General features: G+C 36.1%; 1 protein-coding gene across 1 annotated transcript in view; it reads right to left on the minus strand.

Annotated features, from left to right (window-relative positions):
- PCSK5 (proprotein convertase subtilisin/kexin type 5) overlaps positions 1-27995 on the minus strand; it is a 485048-nt gene that overhangs the window by 296180 nt on the left and 160873 nt on the right. Inside the window, exons 7-8 of the mRNA XM_011984097.1 lie at positions 8883-8971; positions 5330-5502 (exon numbers count right to left, since the gene is read on the minus strand). Coding sequence (XP_011839487.1) covers positions 5330-5502; positions 8883-8971 — 262 coding nt within the window. The remainder of the gene's footprint in view (positions 1-5329; positions 5503-8882; positions 8972-27995) is intronic.

A 27995-nucleotide genomic window follows, 5' to 3' on the forward strand; every position in this document is an offset into this window, starting at 1 on the left:
GTAGAAGATGAACAATTAATTCACCATAGTAACAGAAGAAAAGCTAGAGTATGTGGCCACAGATAAAGGCGGAAGGTCCGGTGTGCCAAATAAAATCAAAATGACAACATGTAACAGAATTTACCAGATTTTTTTGAAGCCTATGTTTTGTCTTCTTGGCTACGGGGAATTTCTGTTTTTCCTCTCTATAAATTGGGAAGAACAGTACCTATCTTTTGAGATCATGAAGATTAAATGTTATCATTTAAGTCCTAGAAGATGACTACAGTATAATAAACTGAACAAAATGTTAAATATTCATGTTGCTATTATTATTACTATTAATTGTATACAGCCCAAAGTATATAACTCTAACTCTTGCACTTAATTTTATAGCTCCTTAGCATCAAATAAAATGCATTCCTTAGAAGAAAGAGCAAGTTGTCATCTGTGACATGGTTTATTTAACATTGTTTCTCTAATGTAATTTTGCCACATTAATTCTAAAGGGGCTATAAATTGAATCAATTCTGATTTTGTTAAAGTCTTTGAAAACAGTATTACATTCTTTGAGCCAAATGCTTATCTTATAGTAAACAAATAGGGAGCATTTTGAAATTCAATATTTGCTACATTTTTTGATTAGCTTGCAGAAATAATGGATGCAATCAATACTTGGACTCCCTGAGCAAAACATATTTATTTCCTCTGTGAAAATCTTTCGATACTTGGGCTTATCTATTGCTGCCTGATCTCTTTGATGGTCTTGACACTGCTGCCACCCTGATCCAACACTCTCCTGGACCACTTCAATCTTCCAGTCATGCCTCTTCATCTCTCACCCCACATACAGTTACTGTTTACATAGCAGTGATCTTTTAAAATTGTATAAGGTCAGACCACAATTCTGTTTAAAGTCTTTCATGGCTTCCTATAACAGAACACAATTGACACATCCACCATCATTTAGAAAGCCCTGTGAGCTGGCCCCCACCTTCCCCTCCAACACATCTCCCTTTGCCCTCTTTCTGTTCCAACTTGCTCTCAACACCTATATTAGTATTGTGTTCTGGAAATACACCTAAATCTTTCCCTACCTGGGGTTCTTTGCTCTTTCTGTTCCTTCTGCATATAATAGTTCTTCATATGATTAGCTTGTTATCATTTATGTCTCTGTTCAAATATAACCTCCTCAAAGAAGATGTTCTGTCTTCCCTAACTAAGGCAGCTGTGCTTTCCCTCAGCAGAAATCAGTTTACTTTCATTCCTACACTTACCCTCAGCTGAAATAGTCTTGATTGTTTCTACCTTGTTTCTTGTTTTGTTGCTAGAATGTAGGAACTTTTATGTATCACATATAAGATGCAGATGTCTTTTTGACCCCTTTATCTACAGTATATAGAAAGTGGGAGTTGGCTAAGCTTAATATCATGAATAAATAAATTCCAATCCCTACATTTTTGTAGATGATAAAAGGCCAGAATGACTTTAGGCTGCTGTGTAGGTTTTCAGCTAGCTAACCGAAGGAATTATTTTATCAGTCATTTATTTCTTCATTCCTTAAGTAATTAAGCCAATAAATCACTTTTTTATTTCATTGTTGTACCCTATAGTCTAATATTGTATTGTTTTTATTCAATTATTTTCTTTATCTTTGACAATGTATGTGACACAAAAATACAAATGATAATACTATCAAAGAATATAAAATTTCCTGTCTCACTTGATGCCTCATAAAAAAGATTTATTTAACCTGGAAAAGAGAAATACACTGCTTAAAATATTAAATTATATATCAATAGATATTTAGAGGAACATCCTTTGGGAAAATACAAACAAAATTCAGGACTACAAACACGAATAACTAGACTGAATTTGTATATCCAGAGGCTATCTCACTGAAATTGAAGATATGCCTTTAAAGGCAAGTGAAATTGAAGCTTTCGTACAGACATAGGAAGAACAAAATAAATGACACTACATAGCTCAGGAAGGCTACGTTGACTTCCATCACATTATTATTATTATTATTATTATTATTATTATTTTATTGAGACAGAGTCTTACTCTGTTGCCCAGGCTGGAGTGCAGTGGCACGATCCTGGCTCACTGCAACCTCCACTCTTTGGGTTCACAGGATTCTCCTGCCTCAGCCTCTTAAGTAGCTGCGATTACAGGCACCCACCACCACACCCGGCTAACTTTGTATTTTTAGTAGATATAGGATTTTGCCATGGTGGCCAGGCTGGTCTCGAACTCCTGAACTCAGGTGATCCACCCTCCTTAGCCTCCCAAAGTGTTGGGATTACAGGCATGAGCCACCACACTCGGCCTGCATCCTATTATTTTTAATCTACCCCAACAGGTAACTTAATGGAATTATCAGGAACTAGGCAGTGTGGAAATGGTATAGGAGAGAAGGATGATGGACTGAAGACAAATTTAAATAGCTTTGTAGGAGGACATGATCTTTTCTCTGAAACATAAAATGCATTTATTATATTTCAGGTATTATACTAGCTGTTTTACATGCATTATCATCTCATTTTGCACTTATAACATCTCTGTTAGTTAGTATAACATCACTATTAGTGCCCTACCTTAGATAAGAAAATGGAAGCAGAGAGGTAATTTGATCTATATAAGCTTAGAGATAAGTAAATGGCAAATATTGGACTCAATCCTAGCCCAACCCAAAAGCCTATTTGTATTAAATACATGAAAACACTATCTTGTTGACCTCATCACATTTAAATGCATCACCACGGTTTTTCCATATTAAGATGTGCAATGCTATGAGCCAAAAAACAATTTGTTCTTATTGATAGTTATTTCTTTTGTTACTACCTCAACTCTAAAAGCAAATGGTTTGATTTAAAACTGAATTCCTTTTTTTCTCTAAGTAAAACCTTGGAAGATCTTCAATGGATTATTGAATTAATTATGATAGCTCTATATTCTAAAAATTTTGAAACAAATAAAATAAATGAGTTCTATTCTTAAGGGTTGCCCCAGAAAGATGTGTAGGATAGACCATTAGGTGCAAGTAGTAATGTGCAGAGGTATATAATCCCTGTTTGCATGTTAATATACACAAGAGTATGGAAACATGTAGCCTATACTCTTAACAGTGGTTACCCAGTTGGGTGGGGAAATCTATTATTAAGTTCCTCTTTACACTCATTTTTGTATAATCTGTTACAATAAGCATAGGTTACTTTCATAATTAATAATGAATATAAAGTAAATTTCCTCCAAATTATTTCTAAATATAATCTTCCTATGTGTTTGAATAATTTTCTCAGATGATTTTGTTTCTAATCTTAACCTCTTTTTCCTCTTCTTTTAACAAAGTACCACATTTTTAACTTTTTACACACTAAGCTTCCAGTTAAGATTTCCATCGAATGAAAGACTCCCCGGCAAAAATAAATTTGAAAATTGTTGGTTTATGTGTTCTGCTTCAGTGAGATGCCTACTAGTCCGTTAGTAAAACCAGGTATTGAATATGGGGCATTCTTTATATATACATGCGCATTCATGAGGTTATGTGTATTACTAATTTAAGTATTTTCAGATTAATGAGAAAGTCCAGATTGCTCTTTATTATAAGAGCCATATACATACAGTTTTATGATTAAATATGAACAGTGCTTCGTTTACTTAATTTGAATGATCATTCTACTGAAAACATAGAGATCATAGCAATTTGTAGTCTGTGGCTTCAGCAATGAAATCACCAGATTACACAGAATATATTCATTTGCTGTTAAGGCACCTTGAAAGAAAACTTCTAGACAATGAGTTAAAACATTATCCTATGATTTAAAAGACTCTAATATAGACAGCTGAAAATTGACAAAGAGCTAAAAAAGTGAATGTTTTAACCAACCGTGAACTATCTTTCAGCTATGAAGTACCTACAAAATAAGTATATAATTTTCTCCTCCAGTCTATTTCAGAATAACTAGAAGACAGCTTAGCTCAGTCTTCTATTAAAACTCTAACAAAAATCCCACAGAGATGTGGGCAAATCATTATTTTTACTCCAGCTGCAACATTACATTAATCAACAATGCATTCCACTGTAAATATCTGAGCTGGATATTTAACAACCCTGTGGTTAGCATCATTTGTAGTTAATTAAATTTGATTCAACAACTTTATTGAATACTCACTAGAATTCAATGCACTGTCTAGGTTTTGCAAAGCCCATGAAGATGTATAGAGCACAAGGGCGGCTCTCTAGGAACTCGCAATTTAGTATGGAAGATATACCCAGAACTAACTCTGATATAAAGCACAATATGAGAGGAACTCTATGTAACAGTAGTAAGAATATAAAGCACAGGTAGGGTCTGTTTATAGTTAATTCTAGTTTGGGCAGTGAGAAGGCTTCTGGGAAGAGGTAAACTTTTTTTAGCTGGGGCTTGATGGTCAAACAGAATTTGGGCTTACAGTGGGAGGACTTGGGAATGGCGCACGGGAACTATGTAGGAAGAACAAGGAAAACATTCTGTGCTGTTGGATAGGAGTGGAGCACGTCTACATTATAAGGAGTAAAACAGAGGAGGAAGAAAAGCGAGGTTAGGGCCAGATCAATAATGGCCTTCAATGAACAAGACTAACGGTATGCTTTAAATCACCCAAAGGTCCATTCATGAATAAGAAAAAGACATTACTTCCGGTGGAGCTCTCCTCCTTTCATGATTACAAAGATTAGTATCCTTATTTTCAAAATTTAATTTAAATAAGACAGGATTTCTTAAGATCTGTAATTTGAAATAGACATTTTATTACATTAGATTATATGGTTAGTTTTTTGGGGGAGAGTGGTCAATCAATTTTTTGGTGTAATTAAGGAAAAGAACGATGCATTAAGCTACTTGGTTGTAGAGATCAGGAGCTGGAACACAAATAATATTGTCCTGGGACAGAGGTGGGAGAAACTAGGGAAAGTACTAAAAAAAGGGAGATGCCCCAAGGGGCATCACTATGCAATCTATTCACTACCTGGAGAGTGTTAAATTATCTTCACTCAATTTCACAGTCCTAAGAATGTATTTCTCTGAATGCAAGATTTACGTATTAATATATTTTCTTTGAAAGAATTTAAGCACTGTAATGTACCTGTTTTCTTCAGAAGAAACTCTCTAGCTCTTAGTTCACTGGCAGAACAGAAATAACTCACAATCCCAAATGTTCACCACCTCTTTCCATTAGCCTACCTGCTGGCTCAGCCTAAGAGCTCCATCCAATTCTCTAGATTGCAGCCAGAAACCCATAGATTCTTCATATGAGAATCATCACCCATCTACACAGTATAAGCCTCCATGCTTTTAAAACCTACCATTCTAACGCCGTTTTCAAAGGCTTGCCGGGTGAGGGGGGCTGGTCCATCCACAGTCTTGCCATCATCATCCGGGCCCCAGCTGGCGCTGTAAATGTGCACGTGCTGGGGGTTGAAGCTAACTGATTTTGCTTCAACCATGTCCGTGACATCTCCGTCCAGCATTCGCACTCCTTCAACACAGAAAGGAGAACTAGTTCATTACAGGGCTTCACTACACAACACTCCAACAACACAGCTGCAGGATTCTCGGGGGGAAGAATACATTTTTAATCAACACTTAAGTGCGCATATCTTCCCCTAGCAAAAGGATAATGTATACTTTGCAGGCAGTGTCTCGGGCAGAAAGGATGTCACGTTGTATATAAAAGAGCAAAACTTAAAAATGTTTTTTAATCCATCATTTTCTTTTTCTAAGGTTCCATTCCTTATAACAGCTGCCACAGTCTCTCCCTTTGCATCCCTCTCTTGAGTGAGTACTTGATAAAGAGATCTTCAAGCAGTTCATCTTCCTTAAACTCTTTATTGAATAACTTGTGTTCTTAATTGATATAAAACATTCTATCTAACCTTAGCAGTCATATACTATTTGGAAAGCTGCCAAGGTAGGATGGTCTCATGTCTTCCATATTTAATATTAGCCTCTAATCATAAGATTGATGTGAACTTAATGTTTCTTTTTTTGCTAAGTTATTTATGTCAAATAATAAATGAGAATGATCTCTGTGGATGCAACAATTCAAATAATTCTCAAAGGGTTTTAGCCATGTTTAGTTATTAATCTTCATTTAAGCATATTTCTATCAAACAGATACGAATTTATTATTAACCCTACTTTGCAAAAAGAGACACTAAGATACTCAGAAATAAATTCTATGCCAAATGTCAGGCTTTCCTTTTTCCTTTTATTTTGGAGGCTCATAAAAACAACCACAACCAAGCATCTAATTGTTACGTAAACATATCTCTCCTTCAGCTTAAATTAAATGCCATCACTGAAACACTGTATCATTTAAAAATTATATTTTTACAGGCCAAATTTAATCCTTAGGAAAACCTCGTCATCAGTAGGATTTTAAGTTTTTATTGGTTATCAACAAACGGGGATTAAATAATAAAACCCCAAACCAAGTAGCTTTAGATAGAGTTATGTGAGTTGAGGTGGGAATACTGGTAGAAATAAAAATATTCTTGAAGTAACTATATCTTCCACGTGCATTAAAAAAATGTTTAACTTTTAACTATAAAACTTGCAAACAAGGAAAAATAGAAAGAATGAAGAATGAACATATACATACACAGAGCCACTACTCAATAACTGTTACCATTTTGTCTCATTTTCTTAATCCAAAAATATAGATATTAGGTTGAACCATTTTAAATTCCATGACAGATATGACCCTTCATCCTTTAAAATTTTTTACAAAAAAGTAGGGAAATAAGTTCCCATGGTCATCTAACATCTAGCCAACATTTCATTCCCCTCCATGTATCTCTAAAGACATTTGGGTGTTAATGTCTCTTGACTGTCTTTCCTTGAGACTTTTGAATTTTTAATGGAGATGTGTGTTAACAGGAGAGGCGGAGAATGAAAGCTATGAACAAGTTCCATTACAAATTTTGGAATGAAAATTGGAAAGCTTTTCCATGGTTTGTTTTGCGTGAGTAAAAAACCCTACATAATGATCTCAATGTACTGCATCCTGAGTAACCACTGGCCTAATTTAATTTAAATATTCAAAATTCACCTGCAGGTTTTTTAGCAAAGAAAGATGAACGACTCCATCCTCTTACTTCCTATTGAAAAGCATAAAATGAAACTATTTTATTGATACAATGAGGTCTGAAATAAACACAGTAATTGCCCCAAATAAGCTCACTAGTGTTCTAAATGCCAACAGGAGAGTAGGACATAACACTTGAATTCAGTTTCTATGTCATGTACAAAAAAATGCTTGTAAATCATACTTAGAGGGTGATGTTCATTTTCTAATAGAAATTTCACAAGAAAGATTTTTACTTTGTCAAGTTTAAAGATAAAAGGCTATTTTTTCCTCATTTAACTCCAAGCCTTCATGCCTTGGGTACGGGGGTTAAATTTATTATTCAGAATGTTCTTGTTTTAGAACATTTTTGATTTGTTGCCATACATTCCTTTTTTTTTTTTTTTTTTAAATAAGGTTCTATAAGCTAGGTCATTGGTTTATCTGTGAGTTCACAAGTTCATCGTCTCATTTTTTCAAAATTATTAAGATTTCTGGGTTTCTGCTGGAGAGTAATGATAAGAACCCGGAGCTGTGTGTCTGTGTACGCGAGAGACTATATCCTGGACCATGAGAAGGGCTGACCTGGCAGCCTCTGATCTAATTCTCTTGGGATCATGAGGGGCCTCCAGAACTCTCATCGTTCTTCAGGGAATGAAGAATTTTTTCTTTGCCTCTTTTCTTTAGCTCTTTCATATGCATTGTGCTTAATAAATAGCAGATGCTCCCCGCTAATTAATTAGTGCTTAACAAACTATCATACTCATAAGAATTCAGGGGGAGAAAAAGGAAAGAGATCAAATGCACTGTGGACTGAGATTCAAGGTAGATTCAGAAAGCCTTTTCTTAGTTCTATTATTGTATACCTTAAATATTTCATGTTAGGGAAACTCTATATTCATATTCCTATCCCAGACAGAATTGTCATTTTAATTTTTTAGCTCCAACACTATTTCCCACTTGAAAACAAATAGTGCATTGGAAACAAGGAGGTCAACCTGGTTCCAGGAGCTTCATTCATCTTATGACGCCCTTAGGAGACCCCTAGGGAATACCTTCAGGCATAATGATAAAACCATGAGGATACATAGACTGTATTACAATATTTTCTTCCCATTTGTGTGTGGCTGTGGCATCGGGCTGTTTCTTACAAAGATGATTACAAATGGGAAAGTTAAGAGTTTGCTTTTATTAATGCTTAAATTTATACAGCTTTGGCTGGATCCTTATAATTGAGTTTGTACATACACATGCCTGCATATAGATATAATCTGAATCATTCATAGAAATAGTATCACTATGTTATGGGACTACAAAAGGAGATTTTTTGCCATGTATCATTTTAATTACAATTAAAAGCCTAAGCCAAAGGAAAAAAACAAAAACAAAACCAGGATTTTTTTACTTTGAGAGAATTACAAAATGCTTCTTTCCATAGAGGTATTATGGCCTAATGTTTATATGATTAGTTCTTTCTGACCCAGGCACCAATTGTAGCATTTTGGTACAAATGTCAATGACCCCCATCTTCACTACTAGATAACATTTTTTCAAGTCTGTTTAAAAGAAAAGTGTTTACAATAGTTTAGGGTGACTGCTTCAGAAGTCTTTAACTAAATACATTTAACAGTGCCTGCTAACATGGTCATGTTGGGGCCAGCAATAGTTGAACGCTATTACGTAAAGATATGCCCAATCGTTTAACCTCCATTTAAAAAGGATTCTGAAAGCCAGTCAACCAAAAAGCTCACTGGTGCATTTCTACATCCACGTAAGTTGGTTTCCCATACCTCCGATCTTGGCGTTGAAAGCAATTCCGACTGTGCAGTGCGAATTGTTTGCAGCGGCTGCCACTTCTCCAGCACAGCGAGTCCCATGCCTGCAGGCAGAACACACACACTTTCTAAAGTAAGACAAGCACCGTTCTCACAAAGCCAACGCATCACTGCCACCACTCAGAGTGGTGAAGAATGTACCCAGCTGTGGTGTTTCTGGAACTTCCTTCCCAAGTAGCACTTTGTCTGTCCATGGCAAACTTCTAGCACTTAATTAGACCGTTCTGGATTATATTCTTGACATGTTTATTTTGGATATCTTGCTTTCCCAACCGGACAATCTCCTTGAAGGATAAAAGTTAGAAAAACTCTTGTTTCTATATCCCCCAAACATCTACTGATCCGCATAGTGGTCACTGGATATATGTGCTACCAGATGTTTGAAATGTGACTACTGCAACCTCATCTCAATTTTTTATTTAAGCTTAAGAACTAATACTCAAATCAATTATTAGAAAACTTAAGATGGGTATGAGAATCTGCTTTTTAAATTGTAAATTTAAATACAGATCAAGTATTTCCAATACAATTTATTAGCTGAAATGTGATGTGCTTTAAATAAACACTGGATTTCAAAGATTTTGTATGCAAAAATGAAAAGGTAAAATATCTTATTAATCATTGTTTTATACCAGATACATGTTAAAATATTTTATTTAATAAAATATGTCATCCACACTTATTTTACTTGTTTTCACCTTTTTAAAAGAAATGTGGATACTAGAAAATTTAAAAAAATACATTTACCGAAAAAGCATTCTCTGTTATTTCTTGTCACAATAATTTTGTGCCTCGATCAGAGAAATCTTTTAGCTGAAAGAACTTCTAAGATCCTCTTTTAAGAACGGCAAAGAAGTTTTCAGTATAAAGTACAATTTGCTTAGAAACGGTGGCCTAAAACTGTGTGCTGAGAAGAATTCTAAAGTGTGACTGAGCCCAGAGAAAGAACACTAAGACTGACCTCTAACGTCTGCCATGCCTGCAGAAGGGGGATGTAACAGTCACTATGGTTTATCTGTCATTGCTAGTGAAGTTAAATGCCCATCCCTTCCCTTGTTTTTAGAGAAGAGGGCATCTAGGACCAGAGATATGAAAAGGTATGTTGAGAGTAGCACAGTTAGCAAAACAGTAACTAAAACTCAAGTCCCCAAATCCATTTCAGTGCTTTTAATTTCACAGCACAGCTGCCTCAGACCACTACTCTCTGTGCAACTATAATCAAGTTACTGCTTACAACTGAAAGCTACACATACAAGTTTACAGAAAAGAGATATATACTGCTTTTTTCACTTAGTAATATTATGCATATCTTTCTATATAAATATTAATCTATATATTACCTTAGTGGTTATTAATGTACTACATAATTCCTTAAATGATATATATAAATGTTTGTGTAGTGTGTATCTGTCAATATATACACACACCATAAGCTTTTTAACAAGTCCTCTTTTCCTGCAACTTTGCTCAGTTATTCACTAATATTAACAACAATATGAAGAGCAATCTTGAGTACAGATATCATTTTATGGCTTGGGACGAATTCCTAGAAGTAGAATTACTGGATCAAAGAGTAGACAGTATGTTGTCAAATTGTTAACAGCACACAAAAGTAATATAACCAAAACTCATAAAAGTTGCAAGATCGAAACAATTACTACACAACGAAAACTATAAAAAACAGATCAAAGAAATTGAAGAGAACACAAACAAATGAAGAGATGTTCCATGCTCCTGGACTGAAAGAATTAGTATTGTTAAAATGTTCATACTACCAAAAGCAATCTACAGATTCAATGCAATCCCTGTCAAAATACCAACGACATTCTTCACAGAAGTGGAAAAAAAAAATCCTACAATTCATATGAAACCACAAAATATTCCAAATAGCCAAAACAATCCCAAGCAAAATAACAAAGCCGCAGACTTTAAAATATACTAAAAGTTGTAGAAACCAAAACAGCATGGTACTAGCATAAACCAACAGAACAGAATAGAGAACAGAGAAATAAATCTATGCATATACAGCCAACTCATTTCTGACAAAGGTGTCAAGAACATATACTGGGGAAAGAAGAGGCTCTTCCATAAATAATGCTGGGAAATCTGGATATCATATATAAAAGAATGAAACTATTACGCACCCCCCTCCACTCACCTCTCACCCTATATGGAAATCAAATTAAAACGTAAGACCTGAAACTATGAAACTACTAGAAGAAAATATTGAAGAAATGCTTTGGGACATTGGTCTGGGCAGAGATTTTTTTGAGTAACACCTCAAAAGCTCAAGCAACAAAAGCAAAAATAGACACATGTGATTATATAAAGCTAAAAACCTTCCACAAAGCAAAGGAAGCAATTAACAGAGGGAAAAGACAACTCACATAACGAGAGAAAATACCGGCAAACTCTCTGACCAGGGATTAATAAACTGAATGTATAAGTAACTCAATAGCAAAAAGCCAAGTAATCCAATTTTAAAATGGGCAAATGATTTGAATACACATTTCACAAAAGAAGACATATAATTGGATTACGGGTATGTGAAAAAAACGCTTAACATCACTAATCATCTGGAAAATGCAAATTGGAGCCACAGTGAGATATCTTACCCTGGTTAAGGTGACTATTATCAAAAAGACAGAAAATAACAAATGCTGGCGAGAATGCAGTGAAAAGAGAACACTGCTGGTGGGAATGTAAATTAGTATAGCCACTAGAAAAAACAGTATGGCGGGTCCTGCAAAACCTAAACAGAGATCTAGCTTATCATCCAGCAATCCCATGGCTGGGTGTATATCCAAAGTAAAGGAAGTCAGCCTATTGAAAAGATATCTGCACACTTATGTTTACTGCAGCACTATTCACAATAGCCAAGATAAGCGTCCATCAACAGGTGAATGAATAAGAAAATGTGGTATATGTACACAATGGAATATTAGCCATAAAACAGAATGAAATCCTGGTCAGATGCGGCGGCTCATGCCTGTAATCCCAACACTTTGGGAGGCCAAGTCAGGAGGATTACTTGAGCCCAGGAGTTCAAAGCCAGGCTGGGCAAGATAGGGAGACTGCGTCTCTACAAAAATAAAAAAGAAATTAGCCAGTAGCCAGGTGTGGTGGTGCACACCTGTTGTCCCAGAGACTCAGGAGGCTGAGGTGGGAGAATCACTTAAGCCCAAGAGATCAAGGCTGCAGTGAACCATGATCATGCCACTGTACTCCACGCTGGCTGACAGAGCAACACTCTGTCTCAAAAAAAAGAAAAAAAAAAAAAAAAAAATTAAATCCTGACATTCTCAGCATGGATGGAACCGGAGGTCATTATGTTAAGTGACATCAGCCAGGAGCAGAAAGACAAATATCGCATGCATGCTCTCACACATATGTGAAAGCTAAAAAACCTGATCATGAAGGTAGAGTAGAATGATAGTTAAGAGAGGCTGGGAAGGGTAGGACAGCGTGGGGGATGAGGAGGAGTTGGGGAATGGGTACAAAAATACAGTTAAATAGAAGGAATAAGGTCTAGTGTTCAATAGCACAGTAGAATGATAATAGTTAATGATAACTTATTGTATATTTCAAAATAGCTAGAAGAGAAGATTTGGAAAATTACCCACAGAATGAAGATACATATTTAAGGCAATGGATAACATAGTTACCCTTATTTGGTCATTATACATTGCATGCATATATTGAAATACCATATATAACCCATAAATATGTACAATGATTATGTATCAATCAAACATTTTTAACAAGAAAGTATTACTATAAAAAATTAAATTTTGTGCATGGCAAACAAAAAGGCCATAAGCCAAGCTGAATGACATATGGAGAAAATATCTGGATAAACCCCATGTACACACACCCCTGCATACGAGTTTTTCAATCTCTTTCATCCTTGACAATTCAACATGAAAGCTGTTATCTCGTTGTTTCCCTCCTCCTGCCCCTTATATTTGATGTTGAATATTTTTCAAATATGTATTAGCTATTTCTATTTCTTGCTTTGTAAATAACCTCTTCATGCCCTTTGCCCAAATTTCTTAATTTCCTTCCTGTCCTATCTGTCACAAAAGTTTCCAAATTTAATATTTGGAACATACAATCTTATTTATATCAATTTTGGGTTGTCATACACAATTTCTTTTTTTTTTTTTTTTTTAAGAGACAGGCTCTTGCTCTACCACCCAGGCTGGAGTACAGTGGCTTGATCATAATTCACTGTAACCTCAAACTCCTGGGCTCAAACAATTGTATCACCTCAGCCCCTTGAGTAGCCGGGACTACAGGTGTGCACCACCACAGCAGGCTAATTTTTAAACTTTTTTGTAGAGACAGGATCTCGCTATGTTACTGAGGTTAATTTCCAACTTCTGGCCTCAAGTGAATCTCACATCTTAGCCTCCCAAACCAATGGGATTAGAGACAATCTATAATTTTGATGTACTAGTAATTATCTTCCCATTCTGGTATGTGGTTATATCATTTTAATCATCAAAAAATGATCAATTTAAAACATTTTTCAAAATTTTTATAGCTTGATATATGAGATGTACATATTTTCAGTATACATGTGATAATTTAATACATTCACATAATTTGTAAAGATCAATTCAATGTAATTGGGATATCTATCATCTTAAATATTTGTCTTTTCTTTATGTTAGAAACATTTGAATTATTCTCTTTTAGATAATTTGAGATATACAATAGATTACTGTAAACTATAATCAATTGTAAACTATGATCAATTTTTAAAAGAAAAACTATTTATTTTGGAAACTCCAAGCTCAACTATTAATTTTCTCCCAAACCTAGCAATTATTAACTATAATCCTTCATTAGGCTTCATAAGTTATTTTTATTCGAATGTGTAATTTCTTTAATGAGACTACTGTTCTTATAGTTCATTGTATCTATTATTAATTAATGTCCAGTGCTACTGAACCATAAGGGCCTCTATTTTGAAATTCAGCTCTGGTTTATTTTTGGCCCATGGATTACTTGTATGTTTTGATATTTAAATATATATGTGGGTAATTAGTTAACTTTTGATATCAATAATAATCTGATTAACTTGTGATAAAATAACATTATTTATATGAACCAATTCTTTGGATTTTGTGAGATTTACCCAATGGCTGAGTTTGTGATCAATGTTAATAAATGTTCCATGTGCTTGGAAATGATAGATATTCTCCAATTATTCTTTATGTGTCCACCATATCAGGCTTATTTATTATACTGTTGGTTTGTTAATATGCTTTGCAATTTTGTTTTACTTAGAATGGAATTATTAATCTTTCTAATGAAACACACCATTTATAAATATGTAGTAACACTGAATGGCTCTTGCAGTTAAAAACAGATATTTAGTGACTAATTTTTATACATATATTTTTTACTTTCAAATACTCTATGTTCATATTAGTTATATCTCTTATAAATAGAATATAACTTGGTCTTTTTTGAAACTAGATGTTCAATGAGTCTTTAACTAGAGAGTAAGACCATTTATAGTAATTGTGTTTACTGATATATTCATGTTCATTTCTGTAACCTTTTTCCCTATATCAGCTTGGTTGTTATGCATTCTATTATTTAGTGGCAATCCTAGGTATTGGATCACAAATACCTAACAACACAAAGTCTAAAGTTATCAATCCTCTTTTTCCAAACAATACAGACTTTAGACTGATTTAACTCCGATTACTCATCTCTTATACCCATGTACAAGCTTCCTATGATTATAGTGATACCCTGGATTTTTTAACCCTAGAAATTAATTAGTTACTAATTTGAACAGTGTTTGTCTAGATTTACAAATACAGTTGACCCCTGAACATCACAGAACTTCTTGGGTCCACTTATATATGGGTTTTCTTCCACCCCTGCCACCCGAGACTGCAAGACCAACCCTTCCTCTTCCTCCTCAGCCTATTCAATGTGAAGGTGATGAGGATGCAGATCTTTATGACGATCCATTTCCACTTAATGAATACTAAAATAATTTTCCTTTATGATTCTCTTAATAACATTTTCTTTTCTCTAGCTTGTTTAATTGTAAGAATATAGTATATGATACATGTAACATACAAAATATGTGTTAATTAGTTGTTTATGTTTATCAATAAGGCTTCCAGTCAACGGTAAGCTATTAGTAGTTAAGTTTGGGGGAAGTTAAAAGATATATGCAGATTTTCAGCTGCATGGAATGGAGTCAACATGGCTAATTCCTGAGTTGTTCAAGGGTCAAGTGTACATTCTTTGCTCTGCTTCTTTTTGTAGCTCATGCTTCCCTCTTGGATCATTTATTTCTTTCTGAAGAACATTTCATAAATATTCTGGGTATTTATTCTACAAATGTGAAAAGGCCTTTCAGAGAGTCTTTTGGCTCTTGAAAGTCTTCAGAAAATAACTTTTTACTTTTCTTAAAAAATGATTTCACAGGATACAGAGTTCTAGAGTAAGCCCAGTTCAAAAGTGTCATTCCACTGTCTTCTAGCTTGCATTGTTTCTGGTAAGAAATCAGGTATTTGGGCAATCTATTTGTCTCGGATGCTTCTCTGTTTGACTTTTTTTTTTTTTAATTCTGTAGGATAAAAAAATTTAAAACATTTATAATCTTTTAGAATTTAAAAAATTTCTTTCGAGGAATTCTTAAACCTGTCGTTATAAAGTCTAATTCCTCAGAATTTTCAGCTTTACTTTCTGAAAACTGCCTTTCTTTCTCTAGTTCCTTTTTCAAAGTCCTTTGACAAACCTGACAAAAAAAAAGAAATGGGGAAAGGATTCCCTATTTAATAAACGGTGCTGGGAAAACTGGCTAGCCATATGTAGAAAGCTGAAACCAGATCCCTTCCTTACACTTTATACAAAAATTAATTCAAGATGGATTAAAGACTTAAATGTTAGACCTAAAACCATAAAAACCCTAGAAGAAAACCTAGGCAATACCATTCAGGACATAGGCATGGGCAAGGATTTTATGACTAAAACACCAAAAGCAATGGCAACAAAAGACAAATTGACAAATGGGATCTAATTAAACTAAAGCAAAAGAAACTATCATCAGAGCGAACAGGCAACCTAGAGAATGGGAGAAAATTTTTGCAATCTACCCGTCTGACAAACGGCTAAGATCCAGAATCTACAAAGAAACAAATTTACAAGAAAAAAATTGAAGTCCTAATGAAGCATACATCAGATATTCTCACATCACCTTAAAGGTTACTCTGTCCTTCAGACTCCCATAACCTTCTCTCTCTGGGCTGTATTCTGTGTAACTTGCTCAATTCTATATTTCACTTATGCTACCTTAAATCACGACTAATCTGCTATTTAATCTATTCACTGCATTATTCACTTAGATTATTATACGTTTCTTTTCTTTTCTTTCTTTCTTTCTTTTTTTTTGTCTGTGTGGGGAGGTGGGGGTGGGTCTCACCAAGTTGCCCAGCCTGTTCTCAAACTCCTGGGCTCAAGTGATTCTCCTACCTCAGCTTCCCAAGTAGCTGGGACGACAGGTGTGTGCCACCATGCCTGGCTTAAAAGTTTCATTTTGTGAAGTTCCTTTTCAAATCTGCCTGGTTAATTCTGATAGTCTCTTTTGATTTAAACACTTCAAAAATATTCTTTATACCTACACAGTATCCTATATCTAATAATTCCAAAGTTGTGAATTTAATTCCACTCTTGTGTCTGCTGTCCTTCTGTTTTCATGTCAATTTTTTTCCCCATGTAGCTATGAATTTTCCATTTAGAGGCCACACTGCTTGAGTTTTTATCTCTGTGAATCCTTTGAGGCTTGAGGGGGAAGCTCCTTGATCCAAAGAAGATTTAAATTTGCCACTTCCACATTTAAAATTTGGGCCATACAGGTAATATGAATTACAGGTGTAAATCCTATGAGGATGTTAGTAATTCATATACACAAGTGTAGTTATTTATTTTTCCTCTTGTCTCATCTCTTACCCACGTTGGGAAAGTCAAGTATGTCCTCTATCTCACTGTGTGTAGGTTTTGCTTTTCCCATATAGTTAAAGTACTGTAGATGGTATCTCAGGGGTTCTCTTTTACACAGAATCCTTACTCACCCCACTGAACCAAGGCCCTGAGCTTATTAAAAAATAGCTCCAGGCTAGATGAGGTTGGTTGCTCACTCTCGAAAATGCATATACCTGCCTAGTCATATAGATTTGAACTTTCTCAGAGAAATTCTCTTGATGTCCCGCCAACTCAACCATACACTAAAAAGTCCCTTAGGGTCGGACATGGTTGCTCATATCTGTAATCCTTGTAGTTTTGGGGGGCCAAGTTGGGAAGATCACTCGAGCCCAGAAGTTGGAGACCAGAATAAGCAACATGCTGAGACCCTGACTCTACAAAAAAAAAAAACAAAAACAAAAATGAGCTGGGCATAGTGGTAAGTGCCTGCAGTCCCACGTACTCAGAAGGCTGAGGCTGGAGGATCACTTGAGCCCAGGAGTTCATGGATGCAGTGAGCTGTGTTCATGCTACTGTACTCCAGCCTGGGCAACAGTGAGACCCTGTCTCAAAAAAAAAAAAAAAAAAAAAAAAATCCCTGAATACTTCCCTGTACTATACTAGGAAAGATGTAATTGAATATTTATTCTACCATATTATTAAAATATGGAAGAGCTAACTTGGTTCTGTAGTCCGACAATGTAAAAAAGCCCTGCACAGATTACATGCATCATTAATACATAGTGAATGTTCCTGAGTGAATAATATAGTGACTATTTCCTTATAAAGGGCTTCTTATAAAGATTTCTGTACATTGCTTTACACCATATTATATGAACCATTTTTGGGAGAGAGTAAAATTATCTGAGCTGAACCTTCACTCTACTGCCGATACATATGCATTATGTAACAGTTAAATAACACATTCCAGCATATTGTAATTGACGGTCCAAACGGCTAGCTCAACCACATTTAAATCACCCTAGCCCATTCTCTTCAGATGACAACGATCACTACCCCGAGAAAAGTATCAGTCATCTTACATTTTTATATCTTAGTGGGACTCAGTGTTTTCACATGGATTTAAAACAAGTTATAGAGCAATAGATATCATGACCTGTTTGAAGTTCAAGTGTATCAACCAGATTCATTTTTTAAATTCCCACAGAATTATAAGGGTGGTCAGCAAGAGGTATGTTTACGATGTCAGTTAAATATCAAAGTCACAAAAACAGAAGTCTATGTTTCAGATGTGCTTTTGCTCAGAGACCAAAACACAGAGTATGAGCATTTAGAATACTTTCAGCATGGGGAGAAAACTTTAGTAGATTTTAGTCCAGAAAAACAATATATTCATTATATTACACTCTAACATACATGCACCTACACATGAATTTTACTAGCCAATTCTTATGTAATAAGTACTCATTGGAAAATAAGTCATCTGTTAAGCTCTCTTGCATATGCCCACGATATTACTAAGATGCATATTTTCCTAGACTTCCAGAAGATAATCCACCATGTAAATCATAATTGATCTATAGACCAATGACTTAAAAGAAATTGGATGTCATCTAAAATAAATTGGCTGCAGACAAACTAATAACTTAAAAAGATGCCTCTTATTGCATCACTTCTTATTCTCTTAAGGATACTGTCATTACTGTCAAAGCCCTAGTAAGCACGAAACAATTTGTTACATAATTTTTACCTTAAAAAACCATTTTAACTCTTGAAGAGCATCTTGACTTAAAGATCATGACTGCCTTTGTTCTACTGCCTTTCTTACCAAGTTTTATCATCTACTACTAACAATAAACCACTATAATTAAAGGTCTAAAGTTTTACCTGGAATGCCTTATTGAAAAGATGGAAAATCAGATGAGAAAGTGCCTGTTAATTTCTGTATATCATGAACACATACAAATTAAGTGAAGTGAGCGCGGGGCCTTCATGGGGTCACTGTATCTTGCTAAGTGGGGAGATATTGCCTTCACTTCTCCTTTTGCCCTCCCATCACATGGCTTTGAGAACTTTTTTTTTTTCCCGTATCAGTTAATGTGGATGGAAACATTAACTTATTTGAGGTTTCACCCCAGATCGGAAGACAAGATGTGAGTGAGCTCAGAATGAATCAGAGACATCAGGTCACACACAGGGGTCACCCTTTACCCTTGATATTGCATTGCTTGACAGTCACAATTATACTTATAGGTTGTCAAGCAATGGCAAGTGGGAGAAAAGTGACTTTATATTTCATTCCTTTCTTGGAACAAACATCTTCAGGTGTTCATGGATTCTGCCTACTTTCACCGTTGGTATTCCCTTCTGACACCTAGGGTGTCATTCTTTCTTGCAGGTTTTAAATTTTGTATGAATCTAGGCAAAAATCATTTAGGTTTATTTCAAAAGTCCTCTTAGAAGGGGGGAGGAGAGCCAGAAATGGGAATAAGCTCTCCAACATAGTGTGCAAAATTGATGTTTCCAATTGGTCATGTTGTGGGTCATCATATTACCGCCTTTTGCTTATATCACACTCTGTAATGTCAAAGTACTTTTGCCTCATTTGGTTCTCACATCAACCCTGTGAAGTAAGCAAAACATATATTATTTCTCTTATTTTACAAATGAGAACTAGGCCAGGGTATCCTAGCTCCTTGTATAATGACTTTCTATCATTCTACTAAGCCTCACAAAGGCCTACATTCTTAAGGCTTTGAATGATTGCCAAGATTTTATGGCTCCTTTATCTGCTACCCTAATTTTGCCTATTATCGATGCTCTATGGAGGAGCAGTGACTATACTCCATTAGTATTGATGACAGGATATTTGAGAGTATATTTCGCTGAACCTCCATGTTTCACTGAACCTCCATGATGTATTTCTCAACTTACTTACAAGAAGGAAATAGTAATAATCTTAAAAATGAAACTTAAGAATGGAAAATAGCTGAAAATGCATTATCCCCCTGTTGTCAATGAAAAGCTTACCAAAATATATTTGAGGAAAAAAATTTAAAAATTTCAGAAGTAAAAAGAAATCATATAGTCTATTTGTGGTGATTAGTTTTTGTGACTCAATCATGATAATAGCTTCTGAAGTACTTGGAATTACATGAAGTCCATGAGGCCTTAAAAACATTAAATTTTTTGTTGTGGGGGAAGAGAGTCGGGAAAACTTGGTTCAAAACAACAAATAAATAGATACATAAAATAAGATTATGTTCAGAAATCCTTTGATAGCCTAATACTGAAATAATCTTAAGCATGAACTTTTAAATTATGATGGTTTTTGGATCTAGCAATAGAGATTCTGAATCCTTATTTTTGCCCTTGGGAATAATGTACAATATTTTAAGAAATTATTAAAAGCATTCATCAACTGCTCCAACATCTGACAGATTTGTTGTAGGCAAGAAAAACAATGAAAAGTATATTTCATAGTACTGAGTAATAATAAATCACTATTGATAATTATCATTAGATATATCAAATGTAAATAACTAGCAAGCTTTTAAAAACAAGAAAATATTTTTTATGGTGAGTTAAAGTATTGTCTGACACACACACATACACACACATGCATGTCAAAGCCAGTGAAATCTGAGTAAGGCCTGTAAATTGTATCAATGTTAGTTACCTGACTTTGATATTATACTAGAATAACATAAACTGTTACCATCATGGGAAACTAAGTATAGACCTCTGTACTATTTTTGCAAATTTCTGCGAGCTTATGTTTTCTCAAAAACAGTATTAAAAAAATAATTGTAGGTTTGAAGAATCGGTAGGTATTTATAAGACTGGTTGTAATTCAAGTAGATTTTGGTCAGAACACAAATAATATTGACAATAAAATAACATCAAAATAAATAAAATTCAAGTGGTCAATCTACTGCTTTAGAAGTGTTTTCACACCTGTCATTTTGCCTCTTTCTTATCCTTCCCTGCCTAGATATTTGATATCTTTTCTCTCCTTTTATCTGCCCCAGTCTAGGAAAATAGCTTATTCATTGTTAACTAAAAGAACATGAAAAATTATGCTGGTCCATGTTTAAAGGAATGCATAAGTAGCTTGGTTTACCAGAAAATCTAGTTCTTCACCTCACTTTGGTTGTCTTCTCAAATATAATGTTGCATGGAATGATGAAGTATAGTAAAAACCCAAGGCAGGGTGATATGCTTTGGCTGTGTCCCCACCCAAGTCTCATCTTGAATTGTAGCTCCCATAATCCCCACGCATCATCAGAGGGACTGGTTGGGAGGTAATTGAATCATGGGGGTGGGTTTTTCCCATGCAGTTCTTGTGATAGTAAGTCTTATGAGAGCTGATGGTTTTATAAAGGGCAGTTTCCCTGCACATGGTCTCCTGCCTGCCGCCATGTAAGACATGCCTTTGCTCCTCCTCACCTTCTGCCATGATTGTGAGGCCTCCCCAGGCATATGGAACTGTGAGTCTATTAAACCTCTTTTTCTTTATAAGTTACCCAATCTTAAGTATGTCTTTATTAGCAGCATGAGAACAGACTAATACAGTAAATTGGTACTGGGTAGTGGGGTGCTGCTGTAAAGATACCTGAAACTGTGGAAGTGACTTTGGAACTGTATAACAGGCAGAGGTTTGGAACTTCCTAGAGACTATGAGGGCTCAGAAGACAGGAAGATGTGGGAAAGTTTGGAACGTCCTAGAGACGCGTTGAATGGCTTTGACTGAAATGCTCATAGTGATATGAACAACAAAGTTCAGTCTCAGGTGGTCTCAGATAAAGATGAGGAACTTGTTGGGAACTGAAGCAAAGGTGACTCTTGTCATGCTTTAACAAAGAGACTATGGCATTTTGATCCTGCCCTAGAGATGTATGGAACTTTGAAGTTGACAGAGATGATTTAGGGTATCTGGCAGAAGAAATTTCTAAGTGACAAATCATTCAAGAGGAAGCAGAGGATAAAAGTTTGGAAAATTTGCAGCCTAACGATGCAACAGAAAAGAAAAACTCATTTTCTGGGGAGAAATTCAAGCCCACTGCAGAAATTTGCATAAGTAACAAGAAGCCAGATGTTTGGGAACCTCCACCTAAATTTCAGAGGATGTATGGAAACGCCTGGATGTCCAGACTAAAGTTTGCTGCAGGGGAGGAACCCTCATGGAGAACCTCTACTAGGGCAGTGCAGAAGGGAACTGTGGGGTGGGAGCCCCCCCAACAAGAATGTCCCCACTGAGGCACTGCCTAGTGGAGCTGTAAGAAGACGGCCACTGTCCTCCAGACCCCAGAATGGTAGATACACTGACAGCTTGCACCATTTGCCAGGAAAAGCTGCAGACACTCAATGCCAGCCTGTGAGAGCCTCCAGGAGGGGGGCTGTACCCTGCAAAGCCACAGGGGTGGAACTGTCCAAGGCCATGGGAGCTCACTTCTTGCATCAGTGTGACCTAGATGTGAGACATGGAGTCAAAGATCATTTTGGAGCTTTAAGATTTGACTGCCCTGCTGGATTTGCGACTTACATGGGATCTGCAGCCCCTTCATTTTGGCCAATTTATCCCATTTGAAATGGCTGTATTTACCTGATGCCTGTACCCCCATTCTATCTAGGAAGTAACTAACTTGCTTTTGAGTTTATAGGCTCATAGGTGGAAGCGACTTGCTTTGTGTCAGATGAGACTTTGGACTTTGGACTTTTGAGTTAATGCTGAAATGAGTTAAGACTTTGGAGGACTGCTGGGAAGGCATAATTGGTTTTGAAATGTGAGGACATGAGACTTGGGAAGGGCCAGGGACAGAATGATATGGTTTGGCTGTGCCCCCACCCAAATCTCATCTTGAATTGTAGCTGCCATAATCCTCACGCATCGTGGGAGGGACCCATTGGGAGGTAACTGAATCATGGGGGTGGGTTTTTTCCCATGCTGTTCTCGTGATGGTGAATAAGTCTCATGAGAACTGATGGTTATATAAAGGGCAGTTTCCCTGCACATACTCTCTTGCCTGTTGCCATGTAAGACTTGCCTTTGCTCCTCCTCACCTCTGCCATTATTGTGAGGTCTTTCATTGAACCTCCTTTTCTTTATAAATTACCCAGTCTTGGGTATGTCTTTATTGGCAGCATGAGAACAGACTAATGCACAGGGTTTACGTATGTATATATGTTTATGGTTCTGACCAAGACACTAAGCACCTCCTTACTAACATTTCTTCTCATTTGTATCTTGGGGATCAACAACAAGGTCACAGGGTATGAGAGCTCCCTGTTGACGAAATATACTAATTATAACAATGAAATGCAACCCCTTGTCTTGGCTCCCTGGTTAGTACTCCAGATTTACCCTGCCATGCTTTTTGGTTCCTTTTCTTCTTTTTTTTTTTGAGACGGAGTCTCGCTCTGTCACCCAGGCTGGAGTGCAGTGGCCGGATCTCAGCTCACTGCAAGCTCCGCCTCCCGGGTTCACGCCATTCTCCTGCCTCAGCCTCCCGAGTAGCTGGGACTATAGGCGCCCGCCACCTCGCCCGGCTAGTTTTTTGTATTTTTTTTTTAGTAGAGATGGGGTTTCACCGTGTTAGCCAGGATGGTCTCGATCTCCTGACCTCGTGATCCGCCCGTCTCGGCCTCCCAAAGTGCTGGGATTACAGGCGTGAGCCACCGCGCCCGGCCGGTTCCTTTTCTTCTTTAAATGATTAGTTTTTGGTGTGGTACTTGAGCTTGTTTCTATGAAAAAAGATTGCCCATGTCTGTCTGTGGCCCCCAGGTATGCCATGATTTTCCTTCTGCATTGGGTCTACTAGGACTCTCAAATCCTGCGCTTAAAGCTTTCTAACTCTATCAGAGGGTTCTGTTTAGTCTTCTGAGACTTAGATCCACTAGTTTTTACTCCATGTGGTTGGAGCTTTCGGAGCAGCCTGTCTCATTTTCCACCACAAACGGAGGACTGGGAAATTGTCTTCTTTACTCCTTGACAATGAAATTACAGAAAGTAGTCATTCTTGCTGATTCACTTTAGGTCTGTTCTCAGTGTGCTGGGAGGCAGTGTTTCCTCACACAAATGTGAATCTGGAGGACCAAAATCTTCCTTGAAATTGGAGGGGTCAATGTGGTGCCTATTTTTTCTTTTTTTTTGGACATCTGTCTGCCTTAATGAGTTAAGTATTACCTATGATATCAGAAAATAAAAATATGACACTTTCTCTTTAAGTAAAGAATGAACTGTCAGAAATGCTGTTTTCATTTTCCTGGAAAATACCAAAGTACCACTTAAGAAATATTTTAGTTAACAATATTAATTCGCTTCTTCTTCCCTCCTTCCTTTCTCGAGTCCAAATAATTCACGTACTATGTAGTGAGTATTTCTGGGGCATGGGGCACACAAAGCTGAATAATGCAGGGCTGTGGTGCTCACCGTCTTGGCGGGGAATATTCTGAGTAAAGGATTAACAAAACCTTTTTTTCCTCATGTTTGGAAAAATTACTTTGGTTTAACTTTCTAGCTCTGGTCTCCCTGATATCTGATAAATGTGGGATGTCAGACACTAAGCAATGCTGCTTACAGTAAAAATGAACCCTGGTTGGTAAATTACCATGAACTGAGAGATCTGTGACCAGGACTATAAATAAATGATGGGGAGCCTTAGCATTGGGCCTCTGAGGTTAGACCCCTAGAAATGGAGTGTGGCCTTCTTTGCATGGCTTTGGAAGTTATATTCATAGGCTATTGCAAAAAATATTGCTCTTATGAGCATGGGCTTTTAAGGTAAAGTGACTGTCATACCCCCCTCCACCATATGGCTCATTCTTTACAACTGTGGTGTCACTTGGGAGGCAGGACAGGGGAGGAGCAGAAAATTGTTCTGGGACTGCTGGTCACTCTTGGTGAAGATATAAACCAGATACTACCCTATTAGCACATTGTTTCTATCCTAGAAGGATAGAATAATTACCTCCGGTGGCCTAGTGAGTTCCATGAATTTGACTGACTAATGGAACCTAAGACCACTGACAGGGGCATTGCAAAGCTCATGCAAATAATCACCAAGTATTGTGGTACATGTTAAATTGAGGTTTATGTACAAGCTGTTATAAGAATTTCTGCTCCAGTTGTTCTGGTTTGGGATTGGTGTTTGTGAAAATGTACAGTATGCAATCTAAGCAGCTTCCTCCTCCTTACACCTGAACTGATTTTCCTATAATTTCACATCATAATTAAAAGAAAATTTTATAATTAGAATGCAGTAAAGCATAAAATATGAAGCGTACACCGAGTGCATATGCTAAGAGACTAGAAAAGATTTATAAAGAGAATGAAAGAAATAATGACCTGTATCAAATTATAATTTTGATTTTTGGGGACTATTTCTTTCCATATATATGTTTTTTGAAATGTACACTGAAATTGATCTCATGTAAATATTTCTGAAGTAACAAAGCAAGGGACCAGCAGGGCAGAATGGAAACAGACCACGTTTCAACTTCACCTATACTCCTGTATATAGGTAAAATCCAATTTTATGAATATTATTATAAACACCTTCTTAACTATACCTAATGAGACTACTTCCATCTTCTGACTCATAACCAATTTATTTTTCTGAAGCATTCATTCAGTAAATATCTATCAAGTACCAACTACCTGCTAAGAATGTGATTATTCACTAAGGATTCAACAGTGAGAAAAAAAGACATGGTATGACATAGTTTCAATAAATTCTGTTGGCCAGAAAATCCTGAATCATGGACAATAATTTACAAGTCTATGTTTATGTAACAATGAATATATTTAATGAATCTGCTTTTATTAAAATATTCAAATAAAGATAGCATTCAATACTTGTAAAATAGGCCAAAAATACTTGTCTTGCTCAAAATCTGTTAATGATTGACTGATGGAGAAAGATGATATTATAAATGTCTGATTTCACTCTGCTCAGGGCTGTTTCCTGATCATAAGCAAACTGTGAAAACACTTCTGAAAATAGGAGCCTTCCTTCCCAGGGAGTAAGGGTTGACAATATCTGTTTGACTGAAATACAGGTAAACAATGGCCATGAAATTCTGATCCAAGGGCTCCTTGGTGTTACTGTTTCTTCTGCAATACACTTCAGGGTGTGAGGTGGGTGGAGCTTCGTCCCAGGGTTATTCTGCACTCTGCACTCTGCACAGGGGGTGCTGAGTACAGATAAGCAGGGCTAACACCATCTATTCACCGAGCTTTCATGTTACCATTTCAAATTACCTACACCAAGCAACCACAGACTCGTCTGTTTACTGACAGTTATTCCTGGTTCTTTTTGCAGAGTTCATCAGGGCCATTTCCACACACATTGGGAGACTATCAGCATTATGGAAGTACTAAACCAAAAATTAAAGAATGCTTCCCCTTCAAAACATATAATTTATTATAATCCCTAATGATCAATTCAACATTTTAGCATATACACCATATTTCATTTAGAAATAAGTTATGGGATGGGTTTTTATTATGATGGTATTTGCAAGAGCTTATGAACAGGAATCGCCAAATATTTTCTGCAGTGGGCCAAGTAGTAAATATTTTAGGCTTTATGAGGACACGTGCAGTCTCTGATATGTCTCCTTTTTCCTTTCTTCTTTTTTTTTTTAACCCTTTGAAAACATGAAAACTGCTCTCAGGTAGAGGGTCACTGGGTAGATTTGACCCCTAGTCTGTAGTCCGCCAATCTCTAATTTCCAGGCATAAAGGATACATATGATAAAGATGATCATAGCCATTTATGTCATCTTGGGAACCAAAAAACACATGCTTCTACCTTTTCTACCTCCACTCGCTAGGATTTTATATTGATACTGAATTCTGTTTTACGTAAATCAATAAACTCAATAAATATAATGTATCATTCATATCTACTGAAATAATTTCCATTTGAAAGAATACTTAACATAATTTGCAGTGTAGACATCACATCAATTAAGGTTGTAAGGATCACTTATCTTTTACTTGTCAGGCAGTTTCACTTAGGTTCTCATATTTAATTTCATTTGATCTCTCTAATAGTCTTGTATTACATGTATTTTTATCCCCATCTTATAGGTAAGAAAATGGAAATTCTTGCAGGTTAAGTGACTTTGCTAAAGTAATACGGCCATCTTACTTTGAAAGAACTTAAACCCAGATCTTCTGAAACCAAGTCCTAGAGCTTAACAGTAAATGAAAAATACATTTAAACAAGAACATGCAAACATCCTTAGGTACACACGGACTTAGTGCCAGAACAAAGTAATGATGATTTGAGATCTTTCCTGAGACAACTGCTCAGAAATCGCATCTTTGAAGCTATCCGGATCAGTGTTCACAGGTTCCTTCTAACAGGATACCATAACTATTAGGTTTCCTAAGTGAGAAAGCCAAACAAATCCATGCAAGAATGATACTGTTACTAATGAAATTAGTGCCAATTTGAGAACCCCTCTCCTCTTTAGTGCCATGACTTTAAATCTGTACAGACATAAAATGCAAACAAACAATAAAGGTCAAATCAAGCAAATCGATTTCCTAACGAATTTTCAGGACATAGGGTTTCTACAATGAATGAAAATAATATTTGAGAACAGCTTCGGTCACACTCAAAGTCATGTTGAAAGAGGATTCAGAAGTGTGAGATCAGTAAAAATGGAAGCGAGAAAGTCAACAAGGATGGCAACGTGACAGTGGCTTTAAATGAGAATGATTTGTCAATAAAATGATTCCAAATGGCCCTTGGAAAAACCGATAAAGATTTTTATAAACTTAGTCTACTTACGACCCTACTAAAATTCAAATTTCATAACATTACAGAAAACCTACAACTTTAAACATGATTCATTTTTGTCTGATACAAGAATGACTATATCTGCATGCTCTATTAGGTAATAAACTACATGAATTTTCATACATTTACTTTTATTATTACAAATAAAGCACCATTTGCGAGGTTTATAACAAGACTCTGGCCTCAACTTAAACAGATTCATTTTTAATGTTTTCTCCCCACAACGCCCATTTATCCCATTAATGAGTCCCCCCTGCACTGCCTCTCCAAATTGGGAAAGTCGTAGATTAAATAAGAG

Source organism: Mandrillus leucophaeus, unplaced genomic scaffold (genome assembly GCF_000951045.1).
Source record: "Mandrillus leucophaeus isolate KB7577 unplaced genomic scaffold, Mleu.le_1.0 Scaffold260, whole genome shotgun sequence".
NCBI lineage: Eukaryota > Metazoa > Chordata > Mammalia > Primates > Cercopithecidae > Mandrillus > Mandrillus leucophaeus.